The following is a 12,655-nucleotide window of genomic DNA, read 5'->3' as shown; positions in this document are numbered from 1 at the left end:
GATTGTAAAATCTGGTGCAGTCATGTAACCACATTGTTTAGTGATAAAAGTTCCAATCCCAACTCTGGTCATAAGTCAAGGATTACTAGTATCAATATTACTGTCATGGTTCCAACAAATGAATCTCTTCAAAAGAACTCCGAGGCATTGTTTTCCTTAAAGAATCTTTTATTCGAGAAATAAAGTATTGGCACTACATAGTAGAAGCCAAAAACTGAATTCCCCTCCCCTGGCACAAAGTAGCAAGGCACAATTCCCTCCTCCAATTAACAGTCATAAATCACATTCCCCAATTAACTTGAAGTGGACTTTCTCCCCAGCTCGCCAAATCTCTATCAGCTCTGGACCTAAAAACCTTGGATTCCCACGGCTGAGTTATTATTGTTATGACTAGCTGGACTCTCATCCACATCCCCATCCCAGCATCAACTAACTCTAAAAGTGACAGAGGAAAAATGGCTGCATTTCCATCTGTTGTCAAAGCAAGAACATCCAATGTTAGCAGGGTTGACAATTACACATCCACCATCTTGTCTCCTCCCCCTGCAGATGCTACTACTTTAGAGGTCTAATGGCAGACCATTGCAGGCAAGAGAGAAAGTACAGAATCAGAAAGTACAGAACTCTAGGATTGAAGTCCACCCATCTAAAAATTACCAAGATTGAGAAACACTGAACCAGGGAATAGAGAAAGGTTTTGGGGAGTCTAATATCCATGACAATGCAAAGCTGCTCCCATATTAAAAGTGGGTATGGCTGCAGTGTACCTTTTGGTTTTATATGCATTTTGCTGTTTTTATTGATGTTTTAATTGTGAGGCACCTACACATATGAGATGTGTAGCTATCCAAATTGAAAAAAATAAAAATAAAATAACATTCTTTCATTCAGTCACCATCCCATGATCTACAGTGGGAAATTATTCTTGTGGCTTCCTCCAGTCTCAACTAGTGGAGTACATTGTGAAGCATGCTGGGAGATGTAGTGCCCACAACACCATTGGCTGCCCAGATGTAGTCTACCATATGTTGGAGCTTCTATTGACTGTTGTTGAGGCAGAAAAAGCTTGAAAAATGTAATCTGAAAATTATTGTTTTTTTAAAAGGCTTAGCTAAGTGGTAGATAGTAAAAATAAACCAACTTCTTCCAGCAAATAATTTTCTCAGGTGGAGGGAAGTGACTCGAATCTCCTGTAGCTACACATCTGATACCCAAAAAAATACTTCAAAGCAGTTGTTCTAAATAAAAACTTCCTTAATTTGGGGATTATTTTTTTTTACCCTTTTGCTTTCAGCCAAACATTCCTGGACATTATTCCTCAGTTACCTAGCTGCAAAGTTTAATTTTCCTTCTTCTGATGGAAAGCCAGCTCAAAAGACAAAAGAACTGGTCCCTGTTGAGTTAATGCTACATTTGAAAACAGAACAGACTGAATTGAACAAGCTGTTGAATCCCCACTGATCTGGATCCATCTTGTGGTTTTTCAGTTTCTATTGGATTAAGCCTTTGATCTTCATAAGAAAATAAAGTTGAGGTGAAAGAACAGAAACCCAGCAGGATATACACTTATTCAACTTATTATAATTGTGCAGAATAGGAGGGAGGAAAATAGAAAGGAAAACATTATTTCAGACTTTGTATCCCATTATGTATGTATTTGAAAAGGGGCCCATCTCTGAAAATACACACTTGATTATGGCATGGCTATCCACTTCTTGGTATATCTTTGCTGAATTAGAGATAGTGGGATCAGCAAAAAGATACTACAGTAGTAAATTATCCTTGTGGTATAGGATGACTACAGTGATACACAATACCACATGGTTGATATAAAGATATTATATTGGCAGTTTAATCTTTAATCCTTCTTTCTTTGACTGTCCATAATTAGTACCTTTATTGATCCACTGCTTCTCTTCAGAGACTTTTAGATCACTCACTCCAATACAAAACTAAGCATGAGGATTGATGAGAAGCAAGACGGCCTTTATGAAATACAGACAGTCCTCAACTTACGGCCACAACTTGGACCAGAATTTCCATTGCTAAGTAAGGTGGTTGTTAAGTGAGTTGCACCAGATTTTCTGCCCTTGTTCTGCCACAGTTGTTAAGCTCCAGTTGTTATAACACACATTCTGTTCTTTCATACTGTACAAGGTGAGACTTGACATTAGACAGTTTCTGTCTCACCTGTCCAAACCACCCTGGACAATTTCTTCCTGTCTGAATTGTCCTTGCTGACGATTGTCCAACTCCAACATCAGAAGAATATCAAATGCCCAAGCCATGGTACAATCATGTATCCCTTCTCCACTGGCCTTTCCAGGAGCTTCACCCAAAATAAACGGCCATTAAAAATTCAATAGAATAGAATAGAATAGAATAGAATAGAATAGAATAGAATAGAATAGAATAGAATAGAATAGAATAGAATAGAATAACAGAGTTGGAAGGGACCTTGGAGGTCTTCAAGTCCAACTCTCTGTTCAGGCACGAAACCCTATACTATTTCAGACAAATGGTTGTCTAATCTCTTCTTTAAAACTTCCAGTGTTGGAGCATTCACAACTACTGGAGGCAGGTTATTCTACTGATTAATTGTTCTCCTTAGTTCTAGATTGTTTCTCTCCTTGATTAGTTTCCATCCATTGCTTCTTGTCCTGCCTTCAGGTGCTTTGGAAAATAGATTGACCCCTCCTTCTTTGTGACAACCCCTGAGATACTGGAAGACTGCTATCATGTCCCCCCTCGTCCTTCTCTTCATTAAACTAGACATACCCAATTCCAGCAACCATTCTTTATATGTTTTAGCCTCCAGTCCCCTAATCATCTTTGTTGCTCTTCTCTGTACTCTTTCTAGAGTCTCAACATCTTTTTTACATCGTGGTGACCAAGAGTGGCCTTACCAAGGCATTGTAAAATGGTATAGTGGTATAGTGTTGTTAAGTGAATCCAGCTTTCCCCATTGACTTTGCTTGTTAGAAGCCAACTGGGAAGGTCACAAATGACAATCACATAACGCCAGGATGCTGTAACTGCCATAATATATGTTGGTTGCCAAACACTTGAATTTTGATCACATGACAGGGGGATGCTGCAAAGGTTCTAAGTGTGAGGACGTGTTGTTAATTATTTTTTTCAGTGCCACTGTAACTTCAAAAGGTCGCTAAAGAAATGGTTGTTAGTTAAGGATTACCTGTAGATGGAAGTAGCAGCATTCTTGGGAGAAACCCCCCCCCCAAACAAAACAAAAATGCAAAAGAACCTTTTTTATCTTTAAATGAGATACGAAATGCTTCCTGAATGAGGATGGAGCATGCTTCTTTGTGCAATGTGCCAAATGCCCATTGCTTTAAGGCAGGATGACACATTTTTTGTGCACAATTGTAGCTCACCAAGTTTGTGTCACTTTGTTTTAATTTGATAGCCATATTGTCTAACTTTTTGGGAATAATTAAGATAATAGGTTTGTTGGCAATTCCCCAGCCTTAAGAAAATCCAGACGAGTAACATTCAACCTAAAAAACTAGAAAAAGTCCTGAAAGTTGTTTTTGTCCAGGGAGGTACTACAAGGTAAATGTAACCCCTCTGCCACTGCTCAAAAATAAAATAAAAGTCTTTATTTCCTTCTTCCGTTCCTGCTTTTAGGGATTTCTTTTCATAAAATATCTTGCAAATTCCGTTACAGATATGCAAATTATTTAGGCTAATAAAAAGCAGGCAATTGTGAAATTAAACATAGACACGAAATGTCCTTTGGCTCATTCTTATTAGGGCTCCTTCACAAGCAGATCATGAGAGGAGAAAAAAAATCACCTGAGATTTCCATACAATTCATGATGAAGCTCCCCAGCCTTCTCTGAATTGAACTTGACTCCTGGCCTCTACATGGATGTGTAGTTTTCTTGACAACAATATGGCAGTAGTTTACTACTGCCTTTCTCCAGGACATTTTTTCAGTTAAATCTACTGCACTGGGTTTCTTAAGTGATATTCCAGCTAAGTACCAGTCACATCTGATTTTGCTTTGCTTGCTGGAACCAGCCAAATACAACTAAGTGTTGCAATCTAGCTGGTGCACCTTGTATTCCTAACATGACATCACTTTCCACACTCCCTAGTTCCATGCCATGTTTAAACAACTTGAACTATATTGTGGAGGATAAATAATATTCTCCTTGCATGCATGATGCTAAATTGCATGGGAGATAGTGCAGGCAAGCTGAAGCTGCCAGATAACCATGGAAGAGAAGGCAACAGACCACATACAAAACAAAACAAAACGAATAGGTTGTCTTTTCTGTGATGTGAAGGGATTCAATATATGGGTATAATAACCACGGACCACGTGAGCAGTGGTGGCGCAGTGATTAGAATGCACAATTGTAGGCTGACTCTGCCCACTGCCAGCAGTTCAATTCTCACCGGTTCAAGGTTGACTCAACCTTCCATCCTTCCGAGGTCGGTAATATGAGGACCCAGATTGTTGGGGGAAATATGCTGACTCTGTAAACCGCTTACAGATGGGCTGTAAAGCACTATGAAGCATATAAGTCTAACTCAGTGGTTCTCAACCTTTTTAATGCCGCGACCCCCAACTGGTCATAAGTCGAGGACTATTCAACCGGTCGTAAGTTGAGGACTACTCAACTGGTGCAGCACCATTTGCAGAATGGGACTTTTGGCAGGCTCAGCAGGGCAGAGACAGCCTAGACAATTCCTATTGGCTTTTGAAAGCCAATAGAATTAGACTCTATTCAAGAGAGTCTATTCTTAGCACAGCTAAGGAAAAGGGGGAAAAAATGGCGGACTGCGTTGTTTGGCAACCCCCGTGAAATGGTCATTCGACCCCAAATGGAGTCCCGACCCACAGGTTGAGAACCACTGGTCTAACTGCTATTCCTATGTATCAGAAAGTTGTAGTTCAGACCAAAGGTTGGGCTTGGAGTCTCTTTAGAATCATAGAGTTGTAAGGACCCTGAGATCACCAATGCTCTGCAAACTACAGGATTCATTATACCATCCCCAACAGATGGCTACCTTGAGAAGAGCAGAATGCAGAGGCACTGAGTCAGCCCACAGTAAGGTCACCTCATGTTCTTGCATCAGATTATATTATAATTTACATTATTTTTCTAAGTCTTCTGTATCATTTAACAGGGTACCTAACCTGTAACTACGAGGGCTTTGAGGCTCTTCTGCAGTCTTCTGGCAAGGAGCCCCATGATCACTATAGCTGTATGTGCCAATAAAATATACTTTGTTGCATCTTTGTCCAAACACTTTGATTTCTTATTTAAGCAGGCATTTTGCCCAAAACAATACATAACTGAAATTATACAGCGCATGCAATTTTATATTTTCCTGGCCTCCATTTCTGCTTTTCCCTCTGTTATCTGCTTGTCACTAAGTGAGAACTGCTTATAAGATCTATGTGTGTACTTGTGTGGGTAACAGAATTTCCCACTGCTATTATGAGACATATGAAATGTTAAAACAAAAATCTGGAGATGCATACTTTCTATAACTTGCAGCCCATAGATATTTTCAGGATATGTTATATATCTTGAATCCAGTCTAAGTAAGATTTGCTCAACAAATCCAATTAAAACAAGGATTCTCCATTTTTTTTATATGACGGACTCCTTTGAGAATTTGGTGAAACCTATAGCCTCTTCTAAGAAAAAAATGTTTTTAAAATTAAATACATAAAATAAAATACATAGATATAGATTGTTTTTATATCTGCAGAGGAAACTAATCATATTCAAATACAGTTATCACATTATTAAAAATGACACATTAATAGCTATGCTTATTAATCTTTTATTAATCAATAAAAAGATAATACCCTATAAAGCAGTGGTTCTCAAACTTTCTAATGCCGCAACCCCATCATACAGTTCCCCATGTTGTGGTGACCCCCAACCACTTATACATCACCCAGTGCCAGGGGCGTGGCCAAAGAAAAGGTGGAAAAAAATGGCGGACAGCCTTGTTTGGCGACCCCCGTGAAATGGTCGTTCAACCCCAAATGGGGTCCCGACCCACAGGTTGAGAACCACTGCTATAAAGATATGTGAGATTTAAGAACATTTTTGAAGTCTAGCAGCCATATATTAAATTGTTGCTGATACACATTTTTGAACAAGAAGCTAAATTTCAGCTACAACTGGAAACAAAACTGATTTTTTTCCATCCAAGTTCAAAGACACCCCCCCGCCCCCGCAATATATCCATATTAAGAACTTCTGAAAAGGATAAATGAATAAAGCTGAGAGCCTGTTTGGTCTAGTGGTTAAGTCACCAGGCTAGAAAGTGGGAGATTGTGAGTTCAAGTCCCACCTTAAGCTGAGTTACTTTGGGCCAGTCACTTAACCGTAGCCAAACCCACCTCACAAGGTTGTAGCTGTGGGGAAAATAGTAGAAGGAAGGTATGTTAGAGATGTTTGTTGCCTTAAGTTATTTGTAAAAATAATAAAGTTGGGATACAAATAAATAAAATAAAAGTTTCCACTCACCCCAGCCATAGAAATTTGTACAAATGGGACTGAGCTAGAGAACCATGATATCTGGCAATTTTCTGTGCTGGTATGATATTTCACACACATACACCCCAAGCCAACTAGAAAAATCAAGCTTTTTCTGTGAGATTAGCAACCTGTCTCCTGAATAGGATTGAACCAGGTCAGCATCCATGTACTATGAGTTGAACATTTAGTTACTAGGAAATCATTTGTTAGTTTTTAAAACTTTGTTTTTGACTAAAGCTTTTACATCATTTTACTGTTTGATCTATTAACTGCCTATACTGAGGAACACAAGTGAGATGGGTGATGTAGAAATTTGATAAATACATAAAACAAATCTCAATTGAGGTAAACATACTTACAAAGGAAACAAAAGCAGCCAAAAGAAGGATGCGTACTAGGAGATCTTCAAACTGCTCCAATATTAGCTCCAGAAGTGATTTTCCTACAAAGTTAATTTAAATCTCACATTAGAATAATAAAACAAAATCAGCAGAAAATAAGTAAAAATCAAAAACATGTGATTATAACCTCAAACTGAGAGATGGGAAGTTCAAAAGTGTTATTAGAAAATGTTACTTCACAAAGAGAGTAGTGGAAATTAGGAACAAACTTCAGCTGGTGAGATGAGATGTGTTTAAACATGCTTGGGATAAACACATGTCCATCATCCGACAAAAATAAAAAATAAAATAATAATTAAAAAATAAATTAATTAGAAATTAAAAAAAACAAATTCAAAGTGTAGACTCAATGGAACATTCAGTTTTTTTCTGCCATCAGGTTTCTATGTTTCTATCCCAGAAATACCCCTTGCCTATGTATTTAAAAAGTAGGATGCATTTAAAAAAACTATAGATGAAACCAATTCTGTCAGAAGGGGAAAAATGCAAACTTATGTATGCTTCTACCTTCTTCTGACAATAGGAGACTTATAATTGATCTTCAGAAACCAGGAATTGTTCTTGGATGGCATTTTTAAATATATATAAACCAACATGAACACCAATAAAAATCTAGGCACAGCAAAAATGCAACATGTCAGGGAGAAAACTAGAATCACTAATTCACTAATTAGAATCACTAATACTAGTTGTCTAGTTTTTTTAAGTAGAGAATACAATAGGACATTTGGACACACAGTGTCCAAACTATAGTAGGCCTTTTTGTCACAACTTGGGCACATGCGTGCAAGAACCACTGGAATTCTATGGTAAACATACCCACCATATAAAGATATAATTCATGATAAACATAATACTGATAAAGGAGAATATTTGTAGCTTAGGGTTGAAATGAGGAGTTCTTAGTGTTCTCTGAGCTTGGTTGTTTTCTTGCAGACGTTTCATTACCCAAACTAGGTAACATCATCAGTAGACTGGTGATGTTACCTAGTTTAGGTAATGAAATGTCTGCAAGAAAACAACCAAGCTCAGAGAGCACCAAGGACCCATCAAGGTAAACATGATCATCCTCTCAGACTGATTACATGAAGCATTTCCCACCCAGATCACATCGGTGGGTATCTTAAATATTATCACTTCATTCATCCCATGAGTGGCAAAAAAGCAATATTGCTACAACATATTTGCAAAGTACTGTAGATTATTTAAAAGAGAACAGTGATCCCAAGATCAGTCCAAAGAACTTCATGGATGACTTGTGATTTGAACTCAACTTTCTCTTCTTTGTCTCCCACATAGTCCATGGGACCTCCCCTTCTTATTAAAATATGATGTGACTGTAAGCCACCTAGAGTCGCCTCAGCGAGAGGGGGGGACACAGAAGTTAAATAAATAAATAGATAATCAAATGATTGCTAATAGGAATCAAACTTACCTTCTTCAGCTGGAAGTTCTACAGGTTTCCAGTGGGGGATCCACAGAGCACAGCCAATGGGAAGGAAGGAAAAAGAATAAAAGACTGTTGATTTGCAGAGATATAGACTTTACCTAGTCTTTCAGAAGCTCCATGTTTTATTCTCCCAATAATCAACGATTTTGCAAGTGCTAAAATTGAGGGGAAAAAAACAACCCAATTTTTCCCTTATTCCCCAGAGCTGCCTTGGAGTGAGATGAGCAGCAAACAAAAAACTAATTAATTAAATTAATTAAATTCACCCAATTCACTCTAGTGTCACCAGATACTAACAAATGGATCTGACAATTTCAAAATGTGTACAGGTAGTCCTTGACTTATGATCACAATTAAGCCCCACATTTCTATTGTTAAGTGAGACATTTGTTAAGTGACTTTTACCCCATTTTACAACCTTTCTTGCCACAGTTGTTAAGTGAATCACTATAGTTGATAGTAACCCGGTTGTTAAGTGAATCTGGTTTTCCCGTTGCCTTTGCTTGTCAGAAGGTGATCACATGGGATACAGCAATATGAACCAGTTGCCAAGCATCTGAATTTTGATGATCATGGGGCTGCTGCAAAGGTCATAACTGTGAAAAACAGTCATGTCGCATTTTTCAGTGCCATTGTAACTCTAAACGGTCATTAAACAAACTGTTGTAAGTCAAGGTTTACCTGTAATGATATGCCATCCAATGCCCATAAACCAATGCTGTACCATCACTATTCCACACAAATAAAAGACAAATTATAGTATGAAATTGGTCTCCACATAGGCTTTTCAGCATAATTTTTCAGCATAGCATAGAAAAACTCAAAGAAGTAGTGCAAGAAGAGGACTTGGAGAGACCTGGTCCCTAGAATCGCCAAGAGTCAGATAAGACTGAATGGATAACAATTGTCATGATCAGAGGCTTTTCAAAATGCCATCTTTGATGTCCAAGAACCATGGATGTATGATAGGAAGCTGGTTGGAGGCCAGAAAGAACTTTTCTGTTTCCCATCAAGTGAATTACAAGCAGGTTTGGATCAATAAATCATCCCACATGAGTGGTTACCATAATCCCTAAGCCCTTCTTCTTCTTTTTGGCATCTACTAAAAATGTTACAAAAGATTATCAAAACTTTATAATTCTAATCTAACCCATCTAATCCAACAACTGCAAACAGAGTTGAAATAGCTATGACACGGACAATTTTTCAACTGGATTTTCTCAAGCTTATTTTCCCCTTCTAGAAAACCGTAAGAGAATTCATAAATAAACTAATGAAAGCCTTCATTCTATAGTTTTGCGTTTACTGGCAAGAGCAAAGATTACATTTGGCTGTCTTGTAATATAATAGGATTGTTTTGAAAGCATTGTGTTTACTTATTTCAAATTTCAACATCCTTCTACCCTTGTAGGAATTTTCCATATCATTTTGGACAGGTAAGAGTGAATATTAAACTTCAGGGATCTACTTGCCCCAACCAAGCTGGCTTTTTGTAAGTGTCAGTTCTATGTTATTGCTTTTACTGTAAATGCTTTTTATTGTTTTGGAATTGTAAGCCACCCAGAGTAATTGATTGAGTTGGACGGTTAAGAAATTGAATGAATGAATGAACAGACAGAACAATGATGGCCTACAAAATATTTCTTCTCCCATTTTTTAATCCTCATAGTAGCCTTATGAATTAATGACCTAACCCAGTTTTTTTAAAGAAATATTATTTGTTAAGTCATAAACTTGGGGGTTTCATAGAACCCTAAGCCATACACATTGGATTACATGCTTAGTATTATTATTATTTAGCGTATGATGAGAATGTGACAGAAGAGAAGTAAACATATATATACACTTCACATGTTACATGCTGTAACAGTTGGATAGACACATCATACTGAGCTAAAATTAAGTAACACCACATCATATCTTAGCACAATGGGTGAATCCACACACATCTAAATTTAGCCAGTGAGTTTGATGGCTGAGGTGCAGTTTGAACCTAGAACCTTCTTATCTGTCCTAGTCTCCCACTGTTAACTAAAATATACCATGCCAGCAACACAAGTCTTAGTGATTTAAATACATCATAATTATGCATGAGTTTTATCTGAGATAAAACACAAAATCTTAAATATGACATTTGGGGGGGAGGGTAGAGGGGAATTGACATTTTAAATACAGTGTTTTGAGCTTTTTTTTTTAAAGAAAACCTTTAGATTGCTACAGAAACACAAGAGAATAGATAAGAATGCTCAAAAGCATTATGGGATGATACTCGTCAGATTCACCCACTCTCATGTGCCTCTTAAGTGACAGTAAATATTTCATGCAGATCGTTGAAAAAATATAATTCAACGGAGAGGGGAGGAATTAAAAACTCTGGGTTCTACAAACCTGCTCATTTGCACATTTAAAACATTCACATACACGTGCCCCCCCCCACTTTGATTAACATTCAGTAAATGAATTCACTATTCATAGCAGGCCCCCAAGTGACTCACAACTGCAGAGAAACTACAGAATAACGCATTTCACTGCAGTTAGGGAGCAATTTGGTTTTCTGCAGAGGAAGTGAGAGCACCAAGGCTGATAACCCATGGGACACTTGGCAGATACTGACTCTGTAGCTCTAAGTTAGGTTACTCAATAAGGACCCTTTTAGGCAAGCTCCGAACTAGAGTCCTTTGCCTAGTCTTTACTTTTCATATGCATTGGAAGAGACCCCCCCCCCTTCTCTCTAGCCACATAGATGTGAGAAGTTTATGGAGATTCATCCAGGTCATGGTTGTCCCAAAGGTGCTTTTCCAAAAGGCAGCTGAACTTTCTTGAAAGCAGAGAGCTAATTAGCACTCTGACCCTCAGAGTGAGTGCTAATGACCAAATGACCGCAAAGAATATAAATCTTTCCATTCCCCACATTCAGTTAGAACTGAAGAAGCTTCTTGGATGAGAAGCCAAACATTTTCAAGGAAAAAAACCAAGGAAATCCAGTTGCCTTTTGGAAAAGCATCTTTGGGATAGGTGTGAGATGATGATGGGGAGGATGTCCATCTTGCCCCCAAAGTGTTAGGAGAGGCAAGCTTCAATCTCACTGGACATGCCTGATTTGTGCAAGAGAGAAACAAACAGATTCTCACTTCTACTGAAATTTTAATTCTCTCTTGCTGGTAAAAAAAACAACAACCCAGCAGAGGTTAGAACAGTGCTTCTCAACCTGTGGGTCGAGACCCCATTTGGGGTCGAACGACCATTTCACAGGGGTCGTCAAACAATGCAGTCCGCCATTTTTCCCCCCTTTTCCTTAGCTGTGCTACTCCCTTTTATTCTATTGGCTTTGAAAGCCAATAGAATAGACTCTCTTGAATAGAGTCTAATTCTATTGGCTTTCAAAAGCCAATAGGAATTGTCCAGGCTGTCTCTGCCCTGCTGAGCCCGCCAAAAGTCCCATTCTGCAAACGGTGCTGCACCAGTTGAGTAGTCCTCGACTTACGACTGGTTGAGTAGTCTTCGACTTACAACCGGTTGGGGGTCACGGCATTAAAAAGGTTGAGAACCACTGGGTTAGAAGGAATAAAAACTTTCAACCACAGGAGAAATATCTACCTCACTCACACAGAGCCAGAAAATTGAGCTCTCTCTAGCGCAGCTCAACTGCCTCAGTTGGTATTGATTCTGTACAGATTCTGACAGCTGGAGTTTAAAACTGAGGGAATACTGGCAATCGAAGGACGGAAACTTGAGGTATCGTCCACAAGGGGAAGCAAGAGAGAAAGGCTTGGATTAGGAAAGCATCAGACAACAAGACTTGCACAATAGGGAAGAATTTTAAGGGAACAGCAGTGTTAGTCTAAGGCGGTTCTTCTCAACCTTAGCAACTTTAAGACGCTTGGGCATCATCTCCCAGAAATCTCCAACCAGCAAAGTGGATGGACTCAGTTACAGTGACGCTTAGTGCACCATTGGAAGAACTGAAAGACCAGGTTAAGGATAGATCATCATGGAGAAACTCTATCTGTGTGGTTGCTAGGAATCAAAAATGACTTGATGGCACATAATCAACTGAACTGTGATGTTATTGTTGGCAGCTGTCCTAAGTGCTCCTAGGGAGAGGCTGAAATGCGAGCAAAATAAATAGAACGTATAAGACTGCATAAGTGGTAGGGTTCAAGGTAGGAAATCCCCAACAAACAAAAAACACTGTTTATATCTGCGGGATCACATGTCTTTAACTGTATATGCCATATCAGCAAAGCCTTTTCCACCCATTCACAAGCAGG

At 38.6% G+C, this 12,655-nt stretch overlaps 1 protein-coding gene across 1 annotated transcript in view; it reads right to left on the bottom strand.

Moving 5' to 3' along the window:
- Positions 1–12,655, bottom strand: part of ATP2A3 (ATPase sarcoplasmic/endoplasmic reticulum Ca2+ transporting 3) — a 137,705-nt gene that overhangs the window by 55,217 nt on the left and 69,833 nt on the right. The window contains exons 2-3 of the mRNA XM_039334653.1: positions 8,370–8,387; positions 6,893–6,975 (exon numbers count right to left, since the gene is read on the bottom strand). Of these exons, the coding sequence (XP_039190587.1) occupies positions 6,893–6,975; positions 8,370–8,387 (101 nt within the window). The remainder of the gene's footprint in view (positions 1–6,892; positions 6,976–8,369; positions 8,388–12,655) is intronic.

This window comes from Crotalus tigris, unplaced genomic scaffold (genome assembly GCF_016545835.1).
Source record: "Crotalus tigris isolate CLP2741 ecotype Arizona unplaced genomic scaffold, ASM1654583v1 scf7180000017632.1879674, whole genome shotgun sequence".
Taxonomy (NCBI): Eukaryota; Metazoa; Chordata; class Lepidosauria; order Squamata; family Viperidae; genus Crotalus; species Crotalus tigris.
This window is presented reverse-complemented; position numbering and strand designations above follow the sequence as displayed.